The sequence below is a fragment of the Neodiprion lecontei genome, chromosome 7 (assembly GCF_021901455.1).
Source record: "Neodiprion lecontei isolate iyNeoLeco1 chromosome 7, iyNeoLeco1.1, whole genome shotgun sequence".
In the NCBI taxonomy this organism is placed as follows: domain Eukaryota; kingdom Metazoa; phylum Arthropoda; class Insecta; order Hymenoptera; family Diprionidae; genus Neodiprion; species Neodiprion lecontei.
The window spans coordinates 16,246,515-16,273,113 of NC_060266.1; the positions used below are offsets into that span (position 1 = coordinate 16,246,515).

At 39.6% G+C, this 26,599-nt stretch overlaps 2 protein-coding genes across 3 annotated transcripts in view; one reads left to right on the forward strand and one right to left on the reverse strand.

Annotated features, from left to right (window-relative positions):
* LOC107218359 (protein N-terminal asparagine amidohydrolase) overlaps positions 1–26,599 on the reverse strand; it is a 65,375-nt gene that overhangs the window by 22,046 nt on the left and 16,730 nt on the right. The window contains exon 2 of one of the 2 annotated variants that reach the window (XM_015656203.2): positions 12,937–13,034. The gene's annotated coding sequence lies outside the window, so the exon portion shown is untranslated. Of the gene's footprint in view, positions 1–2,983; positions 3,808–12,936; positions 13,035–26,599 lie in introns of those variants that run through there. The other variant, XM_015656204.2, reaches the window with a different exon arrangement.
* Positions 17,133–17,699, forward strand: LOC124295575. Its single transcript, XM_046746004.1, has one exon. The coding sequence runs from the start codon at positions 17,133–17,135 to the stop codon at positions 17,697–17,699; it is 567 nt and encodes a 188-aa protein (XP_046601960.1).

Here is a 26,599-nt window from a genome sequence, read left to right on the forward strand (position 1 = left end):
CTTTTGACGTGTATCCAAAATTGAGTCAAGTAAATATTATTTGATTTGAAATTTGCGTATTGTTCCTCCAAGTCACATGTTCGATGATAAAAATGATTAAATGCTTTAAATAAAATAAGGACATGAATATCGTCAACGAAAAATTTACATCGATCGAATGCCACACTTTATTGATCTAACCGGAACTTGTTTGGCGTAACTGGCTGAATCAGTTGCACTAGTTTTTTTAGGAGGTAAAACAAACACCACATGCTTTGAAACAAGCAGAGAATATATTTATCCTAAACGTCAGTATACTAGTTTTATTAACCGCCATTATCCGCTGAACTTTCGCGCTACGGAAGTGGCATCAGAGATAGTTATAAAACCGGGTAGTGAGCTAATTGTTCAGATACGGATAACGTGAGATAAATTTGACTAGTAAAATACTAAGTTACAAGTCGTCGATATTGATATTGACTACAAATAAAGAAAACCTGTTGACACATGTTCAATTCATACTTCCACGCTTAGAACAATGAGTTTTCGGTTGTGACCCATTAAATATCGGATAAGTCCCACAAACTTATGAGTCGACAGAATTTTAAATGATATGTTTCAAAGGATACGTTTTGTGCGTTGTGAATAACTCTAATGTTCATTCGACGCAAAAGATTTTTGTAACAAACTTCACTATCTATTTCACCCATTGAACTCTTGACTCAACAAAAAATGTTGTTAAAACAAGCTCAATTTGTTCTGATACGAAAATTTGATATATTTGAAACAAAACGGATTGTGGTGCGTTCAATGAAATTTTTAGTCATTCCAATCACACATCTTCTTGGTAGAAAATTCACATAATTGGAAGTAACTCGCGCCGTGTTATCTTGAATAAATTCATAGTCAGCATGATCATTTAAAGGCTTGATTCGGTTCTATATTAGTTGGAAGTTGTCACAGGTATTTCATCTGACAAAAGTATTTTCTTCGATCAAGTACGTATTGCGTTCGCCGCATTTGACTATAGCATTTAGTTGAATCAAACGAATACCACTCGACTCTCAAATAATACTTCCCCTCCGTGTACTCTACCGGGTACGGCAGAAAATGGCAGTGATTGTTATTACTATTATTATTGTTTTTATAGGTGTTGGTGTTGTTGTTATCATAGTAACCCTCGAAGTAGATGGGATATTGACGAATAGTCTTTGAAGTAAAGTCGAATAATATATGTAGACCACCATAAATTGAGGAACCTAACACGTGACCAACACCAATAGTCTAGGATTCTAAAATGTCAATTTCTAAAACACCTTTTACCTGAACTATATATTTAAACAGAGATACGTTGAACATCCGAGAATAAACATACGGTATATAAGTGAGGATGACTTTATTTAGCTGACCCTCTGTTAAATGTTAGATTCGCATTACCTTTGAAGAAAAATAAAACCACTTCGCTCATAAAATTTTCAATCTGTGAAGACTATTTTCATACTCAATGCGGTCGTTCGCAAGGTCGTTGAGAGTGTAACACTGAAGCTAATATAATTATGATGGATCATAGAATTATGCTACTTGTATGCTAAATCTTGCAATGGTATAGTGATCAATCGTGATACAGGGCTAATAGTCATAAATAGACATCAGCATCAGAAGCATAAGCCAACGACGTGCAGATACTCGCTAATCGGTAGTTACATATGTTATACGTATATACATTATTATTATTATATATATATATCAATATCGCATTGCCTAGCGCCGCATTGTACTTCACACTGCAGGAGTGTGCGGGGAAAAAAAAAGTTATAAAAATAAAAATCGTACATCCACCTTCAACCGGCAATAATAATAATAATCATAACAACAATAATAATAATCGCAGTGTAAAACCGCACATCAATTCTCGCGAGCCACGGCAGTGACACGTGACATGACGTACACGTTATCGGATTACCACAAACCAGTGCCGATTGAAAATGCTAATTTCGTCACGGTGGCGTCACGTCGCCTCGCACTGAACACGAAATGATTTTTTCTAAAGAAATTCAGACTATCTCTATCTGCGTATTATGTTGTCCGCTGTATGAGAATCTTCATAAATTGGAAAAAAACGGTCGAGTGATTTTTCTAATCTTCAATTTTTCACTACGAGAATATCTGTTTTATTTTCTATACTACAGATTTTTATTTGATTTCCAATTCCATTTCAAACAAGTCCAATTATCAAACTTTTCAAACATTTACATCGCTTCGTAGAAGTAAGGTCTTCTATATTTTGTAAGGTGTTTTCGAACGCGCTTGTACCAAATTGATACCAGACTGTTCATGAGTTATTCCAGTTTGGCATAAAACAAAAATAGGATAAATTGAATTTTTAAAAAATGACACTTAATTTGGTTATATCAAAATTTATATTTAAAAACACAAAACTTCGATGATTTGAAAAATAATATTAAAAACCGCAAGTTGTACATCGAGTTCAGTTGTGATGGTAATTTCATAAGAATGGTATAATTGATCCGTATTCTTAAATTTCAAAATCGTATTATTATTAGAATTTGTAGTACGAACATACATCCGTATAACCTTCCGTAAATTTTGCTCAGTCACTGAGCGTTTTTACTTGATATCCTATAGTTTTCAGTTTCATTTTTTTCATAAAATGCTATTGTTTCAAATAAATTCAACTTCATGACTTTATTCACAATTTTCCAACTTCTGCTGTATCCTTTCTGTTTCGACACTATTTTGTTTGAAACTAGAAAACAGAATTCAAAACAAGTGTACAATGTAAATAAAACTCGAGGAAAGATAAATAATTGAAACGCTCAGCTCTTTCCGCTGCAGGAATAAATTTCATGTATTATAATAAACATAAACAGTAGATCATGAAATGATGTTATTATAGCTATAATCTTATCATCATCATCGTCATATGGATCGCACTCCAACTTGCCCCATGGTCAGAAGAAATACAGTTACATGTTCAACCTACCTCGAATCAACAATATCGACAATACGAAGAGATTCTTTTAGAATTCAGCTGCGGATCAGGCACAAAATCCAATGTACCGTTAACCTGATGAACCCTCCGTGTGAACACTAGGTCTTTTAAGAAGCAGTCGTTCTCTGAAGATCAATTGTCACGAACAATAATTCCAAAGTTTTGAGTCCGCCAACTTTTGGATAACGTAGTTAACACTTTGTGAAGAAGCCCTGAATTATTTCCGATTTCTTGAAAGCCTCGAACTCTTCGAAAAACTGTAGAGACAAAATCTCTGAAGTAACAATTGTTCACACGGAGGGTTAATAGGAAAGGTTTCACAGAAGCAACTGGTGCAACAGATCTGAACTTCTGTTGAATAGATCGAGTGCATCAATGTGCCAGTGTATGAGTTTAAAAAACGAACTTTGACACTAGCAAAACTGATCACTGTTAAGTTCCTCGCACATCGGTTTTCAAATTTTCGAAAATTCTCTTGGTCACTCACTGATTTTTTGTACATCAATAACTGTTAATCACACCGATCGAGGCCTTTATGAATATTTTTCAGGTATTCCAGAAGCTTTCCTCAAGTCTTCAGACACACACGTTGCAATCGGAATAAATATATGGTCACAGGATACGTGACCTGTATCTTTCTTCGCTCGGTCGATCAAGTTGCGATTATCGTTTTTACCACCGAAAAAGAATAATACACTTCACCACAGATATCCTGTATTATCATTACAGACAGATGCCGTACAGTACAGGATAGATGACCACTCGAATACAGTATGAGACTTGGGGACTCGGCTTGGTTCTCTGTTGCCTCGTCGTCGCCGCTTCGCTCATTAAGAAATCGGGGTAATTATGGCCTCTTATCAGCCGTGGTTTCGATTGGCTCGTGAACGGGACAAAAGCTGTTTAAGGTGGGGTTAAACACAGGCTTCGATCCAATGGGTATACAGCGACAGGGATTTCATCAGTATGAACTCATGAAGAAAATAACTTGTTTAGCTCACTCCGTTTATTACATATTGACGGAATCAGTACGCGGTATTTAATTTAATTTTAATCACCTTTTGCTTCATTTTCTTTCATTAAATTCACTCTTTTTCACCTCTTTTTTCTTCGCTTGCGCTGCATAATACATTATATACGTTCGTATATCTGTATTCTTTATTTTCATTCTTCTTCGTTTGACTTTAATCATTCGCTCTATCTCTTTCGGCAACCAAACGGCATACCGGGTGGATAAATTCATAATTCCATGCTTATAAATGGAAATACTGAGAATACTAACTGTACACACTAGTAATTTCCTATTATCAATAAATCCGTTCAACGATTAAGTATGTAATAATAACAATCATCATAATGACAAAGGTGATAAAGATGCCGGCGCAGAGATAAATCTCGATTATACCGGATCGCCGATGATTTTCCTTTGCGTGGTTGGATAAATATCGATGTAAGATTTTACCGCGAAGGAAATGGAGGATAAAGCATATCGAAAGAGGCTGATATTGTACACGCCTTGATAGTATTATACGTAGGATCGATCGCTTCAGAAACCGGTCTGAAAATGAACATTTTTTTACGACTTGCACATAACCACGTAACGTCTTCTTCGTAATATACTTATATACCCATCTGAATTATTCTGCGTTGAGAAAATCTATGATAGAATGTTTTTTGCCAAATTACATATAGTCGAATGTCGATGCGTAAAATACAAATTTTTTGTACGTACATTTGCAATATAAAATTACAGGTCTATAGTTGTACTTATAATAAAGGAGTGGAATTTTCAAATAGTGAAATAAATTATAGTGGATGAAAAAATTGGCGACACAGTTGGCAATTTTCAACAACAGATTTTAAAATTAGTAATTTTATTGGTAGCAACGACGATCGTGCAATGCCACATATGTATTATATGGATTCGTGATTCCAAAGCGTGCAATTTGAATGAAAAATACACATTAATTATAGCTATACATAATATACTTCCATGCGGCGTGGGAACTGTGTTTGTAATTGGCTGCCTTGTTCATATATGGGGCATTCCATTTGATGTAAATAAATTTTAACTTTTGTCCAAGTATTCGTAAATTTTTCATCGCTTTTTTTTCAAACCATTTTTGCTATGAAACTTTTAAACAATGAAAGCTTGCTCTTCCTACGAAATTTTATAATAAAAATCGTGAAAATTGTGAGTCAGGCGATGGCAATAATGTGAAGGTAATTCCTGAAAGTAGAAACGATATTTAGACTTCGTTTTTAACCTATTATCAAACTTTTTTTATTCTTGTTATTTCTGCAACGTGAATGAATTAATCGGAATTTTGCAAGTAAGATATCAAAAATAAACGGATTAAAATAATCAATAACTTTCTAAATTTACATTAATGAATTTTTTTTTCACACAAGATATAAAATGAATGCAGATATTTTTCTTATATAAAAAACGTTATGATTATAATTTCATTCCTTAAGCAAAATATCGCGACACTTAATGAAGCTACAATTAGTAATGTTAACGCAACGAAATGTCGAGGAAAAAATTATTATGGCGCAATTTTAGAATGAATTTCAAGGAGTTGGCTTTGCAAAATATGTGTATATTTTACCCGTCATGATTTACTAAATTTCAGTTGCAAAGTAACGATATTTCCTAAACATGCACCGTCGCAGAAACGTTACCAACTTCATCCTCGTAACAGTTTTAATATAATGGTCTTAAAAAAATATGGCGAACTTTAATTCACAAATCGCAGTAAAAGTTCTCGATCCTATCAAACACATTTCCATCAGCAATACTATGCACTGCGTAAATTCTTCCCGGTTAAAAAATTATGGAAAAAGTTTAAGGTGAGTGTAAAAAATGGAAAAAATTTTATTCAAGTGTTTTAAACTCTGAACAACACTATAAAAATGTGTAAATCGAATCCGAAATGTCTAGGGTAAGAAGTTGGTCAAGTTATGGACAGCAATTCAATAGATGATGATGATTATAATTATTGTAGAATAATACGTAATATATGTAACTTTACACGCCTAATTGATGTAATAATATGGTAAAATTTCCTCACGATATTGCAGGATGAATATAATGTGAACTTATGGTGATCAGAAAAGGTTGGATGCGCATGCATCAGCATATTCACAAATTTTACACGAGTTGAAGGAGTGCAGCGTGCTCACGAATTGCTGCCAACCTAACGTTCATAATGATGGAACGAAATGCCCGCAACTCGTTAACGGCAGAATGTCCGTCACGCAAGAGGTTAGAAACCATTTCGTCAAACAGGAGGCAGTGTTGCCAGTCTGGTAATTGTGAATGTAGCAGCTTTATGAAAAAAAAATGTACTAGATAGATAGTAGAATGTACTGAATGGAATTCAACTATTGTGAGACTATGTTTTTTGCCACCAGATGGCGCTTTCATTGTTTTCACATTTTTCAGTGAGGCTGGGCCGTGTTCGACGGTTTCTTCTTTTTGATGAATTCCTTCAAAAAGATAGGAGCGCACGCGCAGAACGTACTTCCTGCTGCGCGAAACCGGCACATGCGTAAATTATTACAATAAGAATATAACCTCAAAACCTGGGTAAATTGGTCAAACCACGTGTCAAACACTATCGGGATTGTTTTTACTGTCGATTTATCTTTATACCTAGAAAAAAAGATGTTTCAGAAGCAACAAGTTATGGTAACACGCATAACACACATTTTACCAGTTTTGTGGTTATATTCTCATTGTAATAATTTGCGCATGTGCCGATCACGCGCAGCAGGAAGTACGTTCTGCGCGTGCGCTCCTATCATTTTGAAGGAATTCATCAAAAAAAAGAGACCGTCGAACACGGCCCTGGTCAATGAAAGGCTGTGTTTCCAACTTATCGGACAAATAGTTGTTTAAATAGTGCCAAAACAGTTCTTTAGATGTCACCACAATAATTCTTCATATTTCTCATTTTCAAGAGAGATGTTTGACGGTATTGAAAAATAAATACAGGAATACATAATATATTTAATTTTTTCGCCTTATAACGTAAACAGTTTTCTGAGAAATATATAATGATAATTACAGAACGAGTTAGAGGGACAGATTTAAGTATAAAGATCTTAAGAACTTTTACTTATATAATGTTCTTATTCTAAATATTCAGAACCACCAACTTGTGAAATAAGTGCGTTTGAAAATTGCAGACACTGTCTAATTCGCGCATATTTTCTCAGGAACCTCACGATTGATAGATTTTTAGCCCGTTGTTTCGATTTCACGGACCATATTTAGAGATTTCGCTATCTGTTTTGAGATTTCGTCAGAGATCTTCGGATTTCCTTCAGATTCTGACTTGAACAATAATATTTCTCAATAACTTCAATTTCTTTATAACTGAAGTAATTTCTTTAGGGTTGGCAATGCTGCCGAAAAGGCTCTTTCGTCAGGCTCATACCCCATCTAGGTTAGGTACTATCTGTGCCCAGGTTACGACGTCAAACCGCATGGAGGGAAACATACGACATCATAACATGGTATTTAGAGATATGTAGGGTATTACATTGGCATAGACAAGATGTCACATCGATTTAGTTAGAAAGTCAATATTGCCTAGAAAAACCGCGTTTCAAAAGTTGTATTAAAAATCACCAAAGCGTACTGAAATATCTTTGAATTTACTAAAGAATCATGAAGTGTACTAGCGTATCAAAAACGTTTGAAATGTCCCAGTAAAGTACAATTGTACTAGAAACGGCAATACGACAAATAGGTTGGTAGCAGTTCGCAGCACGGACTGGATTGTGTTCACTCGTATAAAATCTTTTCACGTGTCGACGCATGCGCACTGGACCTTCCCTGTTCACCAATTATTCAGAGTATAACGAATGAGTACAAGTTCACTGGGCGATGAAACCGTAAAGAGGAACACGTAATAACAACGATTTTGAATAATAATTACAAACAACGATAACGGAAACGATAACAATAATCATGTACTAATACACATAATTCAGAATCTTCTCCAAAATAATACGGTACGTGAAGTGAAATAACGATCAAATACGAATGCTAGTAGGAATATAACTATATTATGAAGAGATAAATTCCTGTGCTTAGATACGTGAAGTGAAATAACTATCAAATACGAATACGAGTAGGAATATCACTATATAATGAAGAGATAAATTCCTGTATTTAGAGCACAGATAAGAAACATCAGTAGGTATATACCATATTATATACATATTAGGAATTTCACGCTGTTTCAAGTGAGCAGCCTTCGAGGGAAGATTATTTCTCACGTAATACTGAAATTGCGAAGGAAACGCGATGTAAGATTTTAGATTATCAGGTTTTCGAATACCTGCGGTATCTCAAAATTTCGAGGTTGTATCGCATCTAGTTTACAGTTTACCAAAATTCTGCTAAATAAAGTGCAAAAAGAACTCTTCACCTACCAGATTGTGATTTTTTAATCAATGAAAAAAATACGAATAACCCACTTTTCCATATCTCTTTTAAATATTTCGTACGTTCAAACGATTGGCTACAAATATTTTTCGGAACAGTTAACGGTAAATAAAATAACTTGCTTCCAGTACGTGAGATAATCATGTGGTACTAGTACATGTGTATAAATTGATAGCTATATTAGTATAATAGTATACGTAACGCACGTAATACACGTTATGATACGTACATTGTTTACATAAATAATCCCAATATATTGCAAAATGTTTTGCGATAATATTCATTACAACATATATTCAGCTGAGGTGGACTACTGCACGCATTGAAAAAACAAGTTCTGTAGATTGTTAACGCGATTGTACCTATCTCCGACACTGATAAAGATACACACTTAAGAAAGTGTTAACATAGCCATTTGTAAACAACAATTTTTATATCCAGTTCAGCTGTCATCGATTTTGCACACGCATAATAACGATTTATTTCAGAATATTTATTATTGTTAAAATTAAATCACATTTCAAAATTGCTTTTTTTTTGTCATTTATTGTTTGGAGGCAAGTGTAAAATGGTGAGATAATATGTTTTCTTTAGCGTTGTTAATAATATCTGCCGTTGAAGTTTAGTGTTTGAAGTTTTATTCCTGTATCACGGGAACGTTTTTAGTTAGACTTTAGTGAATATTTGTTTCAACTCATTTTCTTTTACACTACATGTTCATTTCATCCTTAAACAAACACATTCTATATTAACGTAACAAATTCTGTACACATTCTATTGGACATTCAAAACATTTCTATACTGGTTTGTTGCTGCAGGATTAAAAAGTATCGATGATAAATACCGATGCCTGTACACGATACGAGCGGTTTCTCCGATCAAGACACCCGATCTACTGTTTAGTATTTTAAATGTATGTCTTTGATAATTTACGACTAAGGAGGTATATCAGTCCGCAGCTATCTGAAGACCCGCGGTAACGAGTTTTGATAAATCTTTGAGAATCCCAATTCTCGACTCTCATTTCTCACTCCTCGCCGCGTTTATAACCTCGCAGTTACATTATAACACCCATATAGATTTCTAGAAATACCATCAAGACTGCCGCTGCCGCCTCTATACAAGGGGGGCCAAGTGAACCACTTTTTGTACCTACTTCCTATCGGTCATTCGAGATAAATATCTCCAAGAGTATTAAGATAGGTGCAGGAAAAAAACGACAAACCCCAAAAGTAGGTATATGCATTATAAATTGTAAACTGTACAGGGTGTCTCAACAATATATATATATATATATATATATATATATATATATGTGTGTTTGCATTGCGATAGAAAGATTCGCAATTGAAGCAAGTTATATTACCAAAGTTCAAACGATATTATTGAAGTGGTTTTAACCCTTTAATTCACGCTGGGACGCTCAGCATCCCACCTTTTTATTTATTAAACTACTTTATTGGTAACAAATGCTGAGTTTTTTGGTGCCACATGGTCGTAGAAATTTTTCCACGTTTAAAAAACATATAAACTTTATTTTTTTATTGAAAAAATAGTACATGTAAACAAATGGTCGTAAATCGTATTTTTTCACGACAAAAAGGATTTTCTGCTCATCTAGCATGAAAATCCGAATGCTAATATTCACACAAGACTTAATACACACAACATTAGTTTTTTGGTTATTGGTTTTATTTTTTCGCCATATTCAATCCGCCATTTTGAATTTTCAAATTTCCATTTCAAATTCGTAATCAGTGACCCCAAAGTCCACGAATGCAAAATTTCAGGAGAGAAGACATGCAAGGAAAAATGTATGCATGAAAGGGTTAAACGAATAGTTATAATTTTTGCTTCAATAACACACCGCAACGTACTTTTGCATCCCTGCAGGTTGTAGCGGACGACAAGAAGAATCTAACGAGCCCTCGTTAAACCGTATTGAATACACCGTTCTCGAGATATCGTGATACGAATATTATGATCCGGTAGCGCGTTTCCGGTAGGCACGCTACTAGTCCAAGCAATTCGCGCGCGTTTGCGCTACTACGGTGGGTTTCTTTATCGTGAAATATGTCGAAAACGGTTCGTCCAAACATGTCGTGCAAGGGTTTGTTGAATTCGTCTCAATTACCAGCATAGTTTGGACGTGAAAAGAATAGCCTATCGGTTTATCAATGTGATAGAAAAACGATCTTGTTATTCACGTTTTTGAAAAACGACTGATTACGACTATTATTCGGACCAGCACCTTTACGAAACACCCTAAACTAGTGATGAGGAAGCAAAAAACAGAAGTCAAATATGTATACAGACAAAAATAAATGAAAAAACCCAACTAAGAAATTAATAATGAAAAAAAAAAAAAAAAAAACTAACGGACTCAATTTCTTTTTTCTTCATTTAGAAGAGGAACGGGGAAATAATGACTGCCTGTTGATGCCGAGAGTAACTCTATACGTATGTTTGCCATGTATGCAGTGTTGCGAGTGTGCATACACGCTCTGTGCCTCTGAGGGCCCAGCAAGGATTTGATAGGGCAATAATTAGGGTAATGGTTACGTATCAGTTGGATTTCCGCGTGCCTCGACCGCCCCTCTTGTCCGTACATCGTGTATCTACGTCCATCCATCCGCCCGGTGTAATTTCACTGCTATTACAGTCACGAAGATCCCAAGAGGAGTGGAAAAGTAACCCCGTCGACAAGAAGAGGATGCGCGAGAGGCATACCTACGTACCTTTACGGATAGCTAATACAGTCCTGTATAAGTACGGTTAATGACGATAATCATAATAATGATAATAACAATGTCCATCAATGTGCACAGCTAAAAAAACATTTCAGCCGATATGCAGCTTGGCCGATTTTTGCTTATAGGCCAAGCAACGAGAATTTTTTCATGCCATAAAACTCGTCCGAAAACCAACTGTGCCATGATTTGAAATATGGTTTATAGATAAAAAAGGTACATGTTTCCAACTATCAGTTCTGATTTATTTTTAAAATTTTTTTCTTAACACTGCTTAAAACTGCAAAAACCGTTATTTATTAGTCTTTCATTTCTAGAATGAGAACAAATCAACCAAGCTTTCTACTCCGATGAGAAAATTTGTAGAAAATGAAAAAACCTTCAGAATGAGTTTTGGATGGACTCGGTCGGGGCATTTCTATCTAAGAAAAACCCATCAAAAATAAGTTTTCGTAAAAACAATTAATAAGTGCGCCAATTTACAAGTTGGAGCACAGACCATCCGCGAAATAGTAGTGAATAACATGTAGATTACGTGGGCGACGACAGTACAAAGTTCTCGTGTGAAGTCAGAAAAACGATAAGCGTTGAAAAAACGATAAAAAATGTGAAAAATAGTAAAACAAATTTTTTGTAGTTCGGAATGTGTAGAATTTCACGTCTTCAAACGGATCTTTTACAGTCGGTGTTCAAAGAGTCCGCCACCTTGAAGATTTCACCAAGATTTCAAATCTGTGCACATGCATACTTGGGCTTTGCGTTTTCCATAATTTTTTCAAATTCTGTTTATAATCACCGGAAATTTTTTTTGTTATATTTTCATCGCCAAGTTTATCGTTTTGTTGACTTCACACAAGAACTTTGTGCCGCTGTCTGCGGCTGAAAAAAAAAACGTTGGGTCGAAGGTGATCACATCTGATTCATTACACTACGAACAAGCCCACGGTACCAAATCCTTTAAAGCCCTCCACAGCCGTTGGAAAGAGTTATTCGACCATGGGTTTCTTACCTCCAGATACTTGCCTAAGCAGTCCTTACACACTCTAAAAGTATGGCCAAAGTTAACATAAACACCCTGTATATACTTCTGATATAAACTGGAATGCACGAAACGAAGAGAAGGAAGAGAACGTCGAATATGTTCGTCGGAAGTCGATCGCGACTGTACGCCGGAGATCTTATATGGATTACAAAGGAAGGCATTATATCGTCGATTGTCCTTTGATTGAACTCGTAGCATAAAGATGATTATTGTCAGAGCTCGTACCTAAGTACCTACCTATTACCTATAGTCCATGGATTTAGGAAATATATATTCATGCCTCGAGATTCCATGAGGTTGGTCAAAAATTGGTCAAATGAAATGTTATAAAGAGACTCGAATGGCTTGAATTTTTTTAATACGTTATTCTTTTATTGATACAATACAACCAATCAAGTTTAATGTTAGAAAATTACTACCAGTTACAACCCATGATTATTGAGCATATGAAATTTCGCAAAGCTTTACTTATTTCTGATCCATTTTTTTTTTTAGTCGAAAGATGAAACTCTGTAGAGGAGAAGAAATCACTACAAGATTCGAATTTATTAGTCAAGATCCAAATGCATTCAACTATGAAGGTGACTAGAAAAGTGCGAAATAGGAGATCAATTTTGACTTAACACAAAATTTTATACTCGTATCTATAATATATCATACGTAGGTAAAGGGGTGATCGATATCCGCTTACCTGGAGTTATCTCAACTCGATGACGAGAGTCCAGCTAGTTAGAATAACTTTCCCCGGCCTTCATTTCACGAATAAACGCTTCTTTCATTTCGTATCTCCTGGAAAAAATTTTTTTTAATTAATATAAAAGAAAGAGAAGAAACAAAACAAAACAGAAACCATTAAAGACCTGAATAAAAAAATGCAGAGGCCCTTTTTAGGGTAAAGGTTATTGCAGGCGTTCTCAATCAACTCGGCCACTTTTTTTTTTATCCTCTCGGATCTATTCCATAATGGGTTATAAAGTAGTACTACTTAAAGGTACTCTCTGTGATTTTTTTCAGATTATTACTACTACTACTACCACTACTACCACTACTATCACTACTCCCGGGGGTGAAACCCAACACCTACCGGGCGCGTCCCCAGGCTGCGGATCGGGGAACGTCCTAACCGGCCGCAAGACCGACGGACAGGAGTGAAACAAAATAACTCCCGCGGACAAAAAGAGGTGCGAAGAGGAAGGGAAACCGCCATAAAAAACCAGGGTCACGTAGACCAGCGAGTGTAGTGACGCTGCCCGTAAGGGATGTGCGAAATGATCTGCACAACGCAGTGTACGTGGTAACTCCCGGCGTCTACGCGCCGCACCCAAGGGAGCGTCAGGAAACCGATGAAGGAAGAGTGTGCACGGCCAGGGCGGATGATCTTTCCCGCCCCAATGGTCAGAAGATGACCACCCCTCCACTTCCTGAGCCTTCGCGTTCGGAGACGACCTCTCGCTCTGGAGTATATTCTAACATATGAATACCCTAAAACCAAAACAAAATCAAAACAAACCGGAAGATGACGCCCAAGACTTAACCTCTCCAAGCGCACAACACGATGACCCACTCCGGCAACATACGCTCGCCCGCGACACAGCAATCGGACAAGAGGACAGCAAGCTGAGTGTACTGCACACGCTCATCACGGAGACAATTAGCTTAATAAAGGCAAAGCGCACCGTACCTACGGAGGTCACGAAAAACATCGGAGAGGCACTCGGGCTGCTCTCCGACGCGCGAGTCAACCGCAAAGCCTGGAAAGACGCCCAGCGCAGACTTACATACGCTGAAAACGAAGAGAGAAAAGCCCTACACGGCAAACTGAAAGAACGCGAAGAGACCCTCCTAGCAAACCACCCAAAAGTGACACCACGCTCCGCGCGAAGCAAACGGCCGGCAAACAGCCCGCCCGCAGGTCCAGAGGAGGACGTGTCAAGGCACCAACACGGCAACTTCGCACTCGTCACCCGCAGACAAAAGAAGCAGCGCACCAACGCGCCCCGCGACGCACCGACAGCACAGCAGATGACCACAGCAGCTGGGGAAGCGCAGACCATGCCCGCAGAACACCCAAGGGCCAAAAACAAAAACCCGAGCGCACGGAGCAGACGCTCCAATGCCGTCCTAATCAAGCCAGCGGAAGGCAAAACCTACGCCGACCTCCTAAAGGACATCAAGACGAAGGTCAATCCTGACAAACACAAAACGTGCATACGCACAATCAGAGAGACGGGGGATGGTGGGATACTGCTGGAGCTGGACCGGAACTCTGAGCACAGCAAATCTTTCACGGAAGCCGTCACCACCGCGGTCGGCGCCAGTGGGGCCGTCAAAGACCTCACCCCAGCTATCACTATTGAGATACGTGACATCGACTCCGTCTCCAGCGAGGACGACATCCGAGGAGCGCTAACACGCGACCTAGGGGAAAACGCAGACATTAAGAGAATAGGACTCTCCAAAAATATCATCCGTGGACAACGCATGGCCTTCGTCGAGCTCAGCGACCACATGGCCCAGAAGATCCTTTCCACCAACCGCATCAAGATCGGCTGGATAGCCTGCCGCGTAAGAATACACGAAGCCGTCCAGAGGTGTTTCAAATGCCTTGGGTACGAGCACGTCTCGAGGAACTGCTCCAGGCCCGACCGCAGCAACCTCTGCTACAAGTGCGGTGAGGCCAGCCACAAAGCCGCTTCCTGCAACGGAACACCCAAGTACGTACTGTGTGCTGAAATGGAAGGACGAAATAGCGACCACATCTCTGGCATCGCGAACTGCACGACCTATCGCGGATCTAAAAACAATAAGGCAAAATGATAACTGTCCTCCAAGCGAATCTACAAAGAGGGTGGACAGCCCAGAACCTGATGCACCAACACATCACAGAGAAAGGGTATGCGTACTGGCTGAACAACACTCCGACACACCGACCCCTTGCTGGATCCCAGACAATACCGGCACAGCCGCTATCTGGATCGTAAGCCCGGACCTGCAAGTCGTGGGCACTGGGAAGGGCGACGGCTTTGCCTGGGCCAAACTCCAGGGCTGCACCATTTTCAGCTGCCATCTATCGCCGAACGAAGACATTCATACCTTCCGACGTAAGCTCGGTGAGATAGAGGACACAGCGCGACAAATCGGAGGAGAGGTCGTTATCGCCGGAGATCTGAATGCCAAGTCGACGGAATGGGGTATGAATCGAAGCGACACCAGGGGGAACGAGGTATCGGACATGACGGCCCGCCTTGACCTGGTCATCGTCAATGAAGGAAACACTACGACCTGGAGGAGGCCTGGCCAGCGGGGATCCATCATCGACGTCACCCTAGCCACACCGAACACTGCTGCCGTCATTCAGAACTGGAGAGTTCTGGAAGACTACAGCGCGAGCGACCACCAGTACATCCAATTTGGAATCTCCAATGCCAAGCCAATCAGGGCCGACACCGGACACCTGCGAAAGGGATGGACGAGAAGAAACTGGACGAAGCGAAGCTCATGGAATTCCTCCAGGAAAAACAGAGGACCGCGGAGGCCCTTACTAAAGACCACAACCTGGATGCCGAGACCCTAGTCGAGAAGACGATGAGCCTCATCACGGTGGCCTGCAGCACATCCATGCCTGCTAGGCCCCGCCGAGGCAACAGACGGCCAAATTATTGGTGGAACAGCGAGATTAGAGAGCTCAGAGCAAAGTGCCTGGCACTACGACGAAAGTTCGTCAGAGCCAACCGGGGACGACAGCCAGGGCAGCCTAATGCACTGGCCGACGAATTTGACATTGCTAAAAAAGACCTCAAAAAGGCTATCAAAAGCAGCAAACGATAAAGCTGGAAGAACCTGTGCGCAGAACTGGATGAGGACCCATGGGGCAAGGCGTACCAAATTGCGGTCAAGGGATTGGGTAAGCAGGCACCCGTACCCCTCATGGACTCGGCCACGACCAAGAAAGTCATAGAGGACCTATTCCCACGACACCCACGAAGACCGCCCAAAAAAAGAAACTGGACAACAGTGGCGGCACCACCGTTCACAACAGAGGAACTGCAAGACGCCGCACGTACGCTTAAGCCAGGAATGGCCCCAGGACCGGATGGGGTCCCAACGAGCGTAATAAAGAAAATCGCCGAAAAAATGCCGAAAATACTGCTCGGAATGTACAACGCCTGCCTTTCGAGCGGAACCTTTAGCAGAAAATGGAAGCGACAACGGCTGGTGCTGCTCGACAAAGGCAAAGGCCCGCCGATAACCTCAGCCTCGTACAGGCCGCTATGCTTGCTTGACATAGCCGGCAAGCTATTCGAAAAACTAATCAAGACACGACTAACCACAGCGGTGGAGAGAGCCGGTGAACTCTCAAAAAACCAACACGGCTTCAGGAAACGGCACTCGACAGTCTCGGCTATAGACCAAGCCCTGGCCTTCGTAACACAAGCATGGGCAGGGAACCACAGATCCCGGAGAGTAGGTGTCCTCATCACGTTTGACGTGCGAAACGCCTTCAATTCCGTGGACTGGGAAGACATACTCGACGCACTGAGATATGACTTTGGAGTGGACAAGTACATCCGGGACATGGTGGACGATTATTTCCGCGAACGAGAGCTAATATCCAACACAACAGAGGGCACGCTCACAACCGAAGTGACGGCTGGCGTCCCGCAGGGCTCTGTCCTGGGCCCGGATCTCTAGAACGTGCGATACGACGACCTACTAAGGACCGAACCGACACGGGACACGTACCTTGTACGATATGCGGACGACGTGGCTGAAATCGTCCTCGTAAACAGCAAGGAAGACGCACACCAGAAGATCGACCGTCTAGTAGAGAGACTAAGTGACTAGCTGAAGCGGCACAGACTCGAGCTAGCCGCCAGCAAAACTGAGATGGTTGTCCTTACCAGACAACGCTGGTTCGAGAAACCGTTCACAGTAAACATCGGTGGAACCAACGTCACGGCGAAACAATCAGTTCGCTACTTGGGTTTCCAGCTCTACGAAAAATTGACATACTTCGAACACCTTACCAGAACGGCCGAAAAGGCAAACGAAATAGCAGCAAGCTTAGCGCGGATAATGCCAAACACTTCGGGGTCCCGATACGCCAAGCGGCGACTGTTACAGAGCGTGGTACACTCGGTGATATTGTACGGTGCCAAAATCTGGGCAGACCAACTTACCCAGGAAAAGTACAGACAAAAACTCGCGGCAGCACAAAGACGGGCCGCCCTCCGAGTCGCGTGCGCGTATCGCACAACCTCAGAAGCGGCAATCCTAGTTATAACCAAGACGATACCAATTGACCTTATGGCGAAAGAACGCGAACGACTCCAAGAACGACGCTCAGCAGGTACTCTCGACGATACAACTCGAGAGCTCGAGCGGAAACAGACGCTAGAGAATGGACACGCAGGTGGCAAAACGCTGACACAGGGAGATGGACGGCCAAACTGATCCCAACGATCGAACCATGGATCGACTGCAAGCACGTAGAGCTCAACTACCACATCACGCAACTGCTCACGGGCCATGGCCTCTTCAACGCCTACCTGCACCGTATGGGGATAGTAGATAGCCCTAGGTGCGAGTACTGCCCGGAAAACATTGACGACGCCTGCCACACCCTCTTCCACTGCAGTAGGTGGGAGGCAGAAAGAGACAGGGCCGATAGAGCCATTGGAGCCACACTTAGCCCGGATAACCTGACCTCTCAGATCATCGAGTCTGAGACGAAATGGCAGTCAATCATAACCTACGCAGAAAACGTGCTGAAAGCCAAAAAGCTAGAGCATCCAACCACCGCGAACGCCTAGGAGCGCACCCCAGGCCAGGCTGAAGTAATGCGAAAGCGGTTTCCAGCTCGGCGCCCCTCCCCAACAGGAGGGGCGAAAAGAGGAATGTTTTTAGCCAGTAAAAATCTGGCACTACCGACAAATACCATCCTGTCGGTGTCTTTTCGAAGATTTTTTTAACCTCTTTAAAAAAAAAACTACCACTACTACCACTACTACTACTACTACTACGACTGTCTTACAATAAAAGTAGGGTCAGTACAGTAATGTGTGACTCAAAGGGTCAACCCTGCGAGGAAACCTGTTAAATCGTAAACTAGTTACATAAAAATAGAAAACTGCAATAAAGTTACAGGGTTGATCGCATCAGGACCAGGGGGTTGACACACAGTAATTCTAGTGGTCCTCGAAATATCTCCGGCCGCTAGTGACACTGGTAGTCAAGTGGCTTATATAGTCAATGGGGCTGACGACTATCAGCACCACGCAAAATAGGTATACATATGGTCATTAAGTGACCATATTTTCATGGTTAGGACAGCCGCAAGTATCCGGGGGGTGATCAGGACGATGATTAGGTATTTAAATTCGTTCGACATTACACATATGTGTGCAACGTCTGCCTCAATCCCCGTCTTTCTGTCTGCCTTCGTATAATCGTTTCGAGGTTGCGTTGTGTATACATACAATGTAAATCGGTATACATGCGTATACATAAATTAATTCAGCTTATATATAGCGGGAACTGAGAAGCACCTGCGCATAAAATAACCTTTATACTGTTTGAATTTCTTTGCATGCAAGTACATACATACATATGCTTACACACCACATGTTTACACATACGATGTACGAGGATATGTGGAATAGAGACAGAGAATTCCTTATAATATATGCTAATCGTATATAAGAGCTGCCTGCAAACCATATTTACACACAGTGGCGAATATAAATATATAGATCTGGTATATAATACGTATGCATGCGTATATGGCATACGTGTATGTACCGAGGAGATACACTTCGAATTGCTTACTGCATATTTATATATATCGCACATCACTTCCGTCGATTGTTTTCATTGCCATCGCATCATTATCGTTACCCATTAAGCAACAACCTCGTCCACCGTTCATCAATAATAATCACACCGACTGATTGTGAACTTTGCTAGAAATTAATGTAAAAATTCGCAGATAAGCGATTTATAGAGAAAGAATTGCTAACGATTGCACGAACCGTCGTCTGCTAACATTCAATGCACACGCGCTACAATCCGAGACCAGTTCTTTGCCAGTGCGACCAACCGTCATAAATGTAGACGACAGTTCGCTCCGATATACGTAACCTCAAAACATTTTACAGCCATCGGTGGCAGTTGTGTTCAACTCACACTGTAAAAAAATTTGAGGTTGCACACATTGCGGTTGTAGCGCGTGCGCATTAAATGTTAGCAGACGACGATCCGTGCAATCGGGTGCGTTCCGAAATTACCTTCCAGCGCTGTCAACGATCTTTTATCTCTTTTGCGCCGCCGTGTTCGTTACTAGCTTTGTTTCTGTCCTAGGGAGTTTTTAGCGCTGCCATCGTGTTTCGGAACGTACCCATCGTTAGCAAATCATTCTGTATATATGTATGGAGTATGAATACATGTATCGAGGTACATGCGCGAATACTAAGATATTTTTCATGTTCTGACAATGGTATTTAAAAAAAAGTACTCGAAGATCGCTTCGATATTAATTTTTCATTTAAATCGACCAGACTCCCTAAAAAAAGTTATAGTTAGTGAAGACTCAAGAGCCAAGAGACGACGAATTCCGGCAATTTGTCGGTAAATAGTAGAGTCCAAATTGATTGTGTGCCCTGAAAAACCTAGATGCATTGTATTTATTCCGTTTTATCGACTATTTTCAAGTTTTTATCAATAACATAAAGGTTTCTTGAGTTACTTATATGAATACGGCGTCATTTATGAACATATACTTCAAAATATATGGTATGGCAGAAAGGAACGCAACGAAAGTATGTCTAGATTCGCGGCAGCGAATCGCCGCCAAGTTATAAAGGCGAAAGCTAGCCGAGGATATATTATTATTTACGTAATCAAGAGCCTCAAAATTTTTCTTCAGTGGTATGGTCGGTAGAAAAATTACACTTTTTATCAATTTTATTGCGAGATAGACGTGTATTGAGTATTTATCAAAGCATTGTATTCGTAGGTTACGAAAATCTCTCAGGAAATTCGAAAATCAAAGACACCGGAATCATAAACAAAAGTTTAGACGTCGATACTTCACTTCAAATCGATCCCGAACGGCTAAAAATGTAGTAGATTCTTTCGATATCACAATAAGTTACCTCGTTTTATTCGGAAGACTATCTTCTACAGAGCCACTGAAACACATTTTTATAATCATGCTGCACGTCGATAAATATTTAATTTTGTAACATCGCACCAGTATTTATTACAGTCATCAAATGACAGTATTGACGTAATAACCGTAAAGAACAAAAATCTGTTTCAGTGACTTTATAGCATATAATCTTCTGCACAAAATAAACAATCGTAAAATGAACTCGAACAAACCTGCTAGATTTTTAACAATTTTGAAGCGATTCGGAATAAAGCATCACTATCTAGTCGTAAGGAACTGTCTGAAATTTAAGAACTGTCAATGTTTTTGTATTTCTAAATGGATATTTCGAGCTTGAGAATATAGTAACTTCATGAGTATTCAATGTACGATCGACTCGAAGCAAAATTTAAAAAAAATACTTTAAGAAATTGCTATCGAATGTCGTTTCATGCCCATGATATCTTAGGCCAGTCAATAGTTATTATTGCATCGCACTAAATTACAAGAGTTATTTTATTTTTTTAATCATGTTTAGCATCACGTACCGGGTATAAAGTCACAAAATCTCCCCGACCAGCATAGAAGATAACTGTTTTATCCTCGGAGTCCGTAGGGTTATTTCTATTTTAATCGTCACGCTAGAGTTAGGTATTTTCTAATCAGTCGCTCTAAAGTTGAGTGAATTTTATTAGAGGCCATCGATATGCGACTCGGCCGTGTCGAGAGGTGAAAAGCGATAGCCCATCTACGCGAGCAACAAGTAGGTACACCTATACGGACTCGCATTATGTAGAGCAGTCGTCGAAGTTTGAAGGGTCTGAAGGCATCATCAAGCAGAGGGAGGAAGGAAGACACTTCCTCCTCGGGCGAACCCCACCTGCACTGCGCATACTGAAAACGTTGTTATAGTAGGAGACGACTATGCGGGGCTCGATATGCAGCAGCATCCACATTCCATAGAGTGGAACAACCGGTACAAGGTACAGTGACTCTCATTGCATTCTCGCCATACACTTAGTTATATGTACGTCAATAGTTTGTTGCTTGTGTGCACGTTCAGGGAGAAAGAGAAAGATAGAAAGACATTGAGCAAGGAGCCAGGGGTGGAGAGCGGGGGGGCGGGGGGGGGGGGGGGGGGGGTAATTATGAGCCTAGTGCAACACAACGAGTAATCCCCCCCACCCCTCCTATACGCTCGCCATTAGATTTGGACCAGCGTCTGATATGGCGGAGGAGGATCGATTCTATAGAAATCAGTTCTACAGGATAAGTATTCCACAGAATATATTCTTATACAAAAAGGAATTCCAGATTCGTATCGGAAATAATCCTGCACGAATTATTCTACAGGAGAATTGTTCTACAGAATGTTTTTCTACGGAATTGTTTTCTAGTTTCACACATCACTATTACAATACCCGATCGACACAACACACGCATAAATTCAATACAAATAATTTAAATTAAATTGCATCAAAATGTGCCAAATTGACGATTAAATATATGATTTTGATGATACAGTGATTGCTCTGAATGTGTGTTGTGTCAAACATAATCCGTAGAAAAATATTTTATAGAAAAAGATACGTGGAAAATTAGTCTGTAGAACAATTCCCATATAGAAAACGATTCATGCAGGATTATTTCTAATGTGGATCTCGAATTCCTTTCTGTAGAAAAATATTACTGTAGAAATGAGTCTGTAGAACATATTCTGTAGAACATTTGCCCAGTATAACTGACTTCTGTAGAATCGAATCGCAATCTATATGGCCAGCATCGATCCCTGCAATATCACCATCGCCATCATAAGAATGTTTTCACGGTAGGCGCAAGCCCAAATTTCGAATGATCATTTTGAAATATTCATGCACCAAGTTGAAGTGCGCAACGTCGATACAACGATGAATTTTGGAGAATCATCGCTACCTCAAATTTTCCGATAATATGAATTTCATTAAACCATAATAAAGTAAACATGTAACCTTATACTCATATTTTGATAACTGAACTCCTTCAAAGTCATTCGAACCGGTTAAACTTCCGTGGCTACGCGATGGCACGAAATTGACCAATCATTTTGAATCAATTAACAAACAATTGAAAACAATTAACCTTCACTTTCCTTGCACCGAGAGGAGGCATTTCTTCGGTACAAATATTTTTTGTTTAGGAAAGATGATTACAAATAACCGCCAGACCACTCGTCAACGTTAGTGCAAGTCCCATCGATAGGGACAAATTTGGCCACTCGCGGCGCTACTCGTACTCGCACTTGGTCCCTACACGATGTAAATCCTTTCAATATCATATACGGAAATTTTCCGTAAATAATTGTAATCATTGTCGAAACTGTAAATATTTGGTACACAGCAACAAATTTTCAGTCGGGATTACTGTACAATCCTCGTAACTACTTTCATTTTTCACCCCAACCAAATCATATTGTCCGGATACAAATTGAAAGTAGGTTCCGCAGCAGTAGTCAGATAATCCAATATTTAGTACCCAGTGGCGGACGAAGAAGGATTGGCAAATTACAACCCCCCCCCCCAGTCCGCCATTGCTAATACTATTTACAACTAATGTGACATCGGATTAAAAAATCTGAAATAAAACGCTAGAGAATAGGCAAACAATGTACTGTGTAAGACAGGTTGCGACACAATAGGCGCGATCATTATTTCGTTTGAGAGCGTTTTATAATAGTATATTATTTAACATCTGCTGGGAAAGTTCGATTTTCGAGTCATGTGGAGCGTGCGTGCATTACCCCATTTTCGAAGAGTGCGGTAAAACGACGTCGACGCGTGTTCATAGTTGAAATGGATTTTGGAGTTAAAAATAGTCCTTTCTGTACTGCACGTATGCAGAGTCGCAAACAAATCTGATAACACGTAGCCCTAACCTCAATTTCGTGCATCGTAAAACAAAACGCGTAAGATACTCTTGTTATATAAAGAATCATGTCAACGAAGATCGAGTCACATAGAAGCGTACGGCTTATGGGCCGCTTGAAGCAAAATTTTCCGCGACTCGTAAATCTGTAAGATGGCTCTACCGTCGGTCGACAATAGAGAACACGATCACCCCAACTCGCCGGTCGGAGCCAACACACCGACACTGTACGCATTAGTATAGAGCGCTGTAGGTGAGCCACACAAGCAAAGGCGCCACTAGCGACACCTAGCTGTTGGGGTGATAGCTCGTCCGAGCACCCCAACTTTTCTTGCTTCAAATAGCCTGCAAGCCGTACGCTTCTATGTGACTCCATCTTCGGTGATCATGTGCTACAAGGACGTAACGGTTTTTTCGCCTAGCGTATTTTCAATATTCGTCTTCGACTACGACTCATGTTACAAACTGACGCTCGGTCCGAAAAGACCGAATTTGCATCCTTGTTACGCAATATGCTATTGTGAGTCTCATATTACTCGTGGGCCAAAATATTACCAATCGTTTATTTATGTGCGTTCGTTAAAACTGTGGGCTACTGAATTGTGTCCCTTAGGACAGTGGGCCATTGAGCCATCCCCATATTTAAAGATTATTATTAAGCCCTCTTAAACGACAGAAATGACTAAAAACAGTTATAATTCCTTAATGGGCGTATTCTAAGGCATGTGATTCGATTATTGTTTGGTATTTTAGTCTTTTAATCCCAAACTGTAGTTCACCAATATCTATCAGTCTTCAGCGTGCAGTACTTTTTTCCGCATCATCGCGATATTCTGCATACAATAAAATTCGTGTCCTATCAACTTGAGCTTTTGCTTCCTACTTCTCACAACAAGACTTGCAATGAATGGAATTACGAGAAAAAATTGCGAATTAAGGCTCTAGTTGATTTAAAAAAAAAAAAATTTTAATCGTTGTATTTTATTTTTTAACTTCCCGTTTCTCTGCTTGCGGGAAAATAAGAAGTTATTATCAACACTCCGAAAATGAAAAGTTAAGTTTTCACTAGATCTCGACGTTTCAAAGTCTAGAAAATCACCTCCGACCATCTTCGAATAAACATCAGTGTATGTGATCAATTTTTTTTTTTGTCCGGCGATATCTCGAAAACGAGCTACTGGGTTTCAATGATTTTGATCTCAATCGACACGGCTTTTCCAAACTTAAAACCGATTAAATTTTGGCTTTGATGGCTTCAATACTTTTCAAGTTTTTTAAATAATGATATTCCAAAAAATGAAACAAAAATCATATCTTGAGCATGGATGAATAAATTCAAATAAAAACTGGTACCGTCGCGTTTTTCAAGTCACTGATCACAAATCTAAAGTCAACTTTGCGAAATCTAACATGGCGAATCCAATATGATGAAAAAAAATCTAAAAATATTCGGATTTTTGTCAGAATTAGAAGGTGAAGGTTTTTTGGGTCACCGAAGGTCAAACTTCCAATATTTGTAATGGTGGATCTATTACAATGGTTCAAAATAAAAACAATCGACATATTTTCATGTAATATCGTAGTTCCTGATTCGTTAATAACGGATCTCAATTTTTAGTTCGGAATTCAACTTGGATATAAACATTTTTTTGTTTTGGAAACTTGGAACCTACAGTACAAAAACGAAAAGTTCGAGGCCTGGCTCATGGTCAGGCTAAAGCAGTTTGTTCGTGACAATTCCAAATATTTGACTCTCCGAATTGAGAACATCGATCAGATAAAAATCTACGTATAATACTTGTCTAACGTGCATATGAATACAAACAAAATCACAGATTGATATGCACCGAGTTGTTCATCGTGAGAAAAATTCATGACTGAATATAGACTGTGAATTGATATTTGATTTTGAAATATCAGCTTCAAAGTTAAAGCTTCGGGTTTCATTAATAAAGTATTTGTGATTCTTTCGCGAGAAGATTTAAACACAGAGAAAGGATTTGTCGGATTCGTCGAATAAGACGAAAGAAATGTTTTTTTGTTCAAATAAATGCCATTTGGGACAACAAAAAATTGTTCGGAAGACCACTTCGTATTATCGAGTAAAACCACATGTATTTTAACATGGTGTCCAGTAAATTCAAGGAAATTTCCAGGATCTCAAAGACTTCCAGGACCACTTGACACTATGATCTCTCAATAGGGCCGCAACAGTACAATAGAGGAAGCGATATCGCGCGAGCATCACGTCACGAAAAAGTCGCAAGCTCTTTCATGCACGCGCGGATACATTGTTTACATTGATTAGACTCCCATTTCATTTTATTTTAGTCTGGAAAAATACTTGTGTGTCAATATTTTATTAACAGAGTCTCTGCTGCTTATCAACACGCCACTCTCTTCGTAGTACGAGATATGAGGTTTTTGTGGTGGAAAATCGTTATATGAATATTCAATTTCTATAATTTCAATGTCTTGAAAAAAAAATTGCAGTTAAAATTTCTTAATTCTCAGTCAACGCAACTTCCGTAGCACGATAATAACTTGACAATCTGAATAATTTTTATTTCAAACCAAGTTCTATGTACATTATTAAGATAGCTCTTGCCCATAGGATACGCCATACGTTAAAAAATAAATCAAACAAAGAATCGAGTATCTAAAATGCATAAATTAGTTATTTAACCATACCGAAACAATTCGATTTACAAATTTATGAAGAGCGTTATTATTATTTATGTCAGAAAATGGCAATTATTATTTATGTAGGGAAAAAATTATAATTATAATTTATATTACAGAAGAATTGATTCAATTTGAAATAATTAGATTGGTATTCATTATAAGGTTATTAAATCTCAAATGATTGGATTCTTGGGAATTTTCGATATTGGACTCTGATAACTATGATTCTAAGCATTCCAAATGATAAGACGAGATGTGATACAAAAAATGTAGGAATTAAAAATTCAAAAAGTTTTTATCTGTGCGAAGATCAGAATAACCATCATCACGATCATTACCATTGGGGTGAGTCATGTCACACGATCAAGGTAGCTAGCAACAGAAGTCTAAGAATGCCTGCAAGGCAAACCCGGATCCTTACTAATCGTATAATACCGACGGTCAACAGTAAGCCCGTGGGAGTCTGGCTTCCGTTTTTTGCATTCGAGATGCCTAGACATCACAGTTCAGGTCGATACGGTAGCTACTGGACTGCCGGATCCATCATCAAACGCTCATCAGCATTCCTGTCGCTCCGTGAATGGTATACCTGTATCAAAGATCGCAACAATAGCGGCGA

Coding starts and splice junctions, on each gene's coding strand:
- LOC124295575 (XM_046746004.1), top strand. CDS start 17,133: ATGGTTGTCCTTACCAGACAACGCTGGTTCGAGAAACCGTTCACAGTA.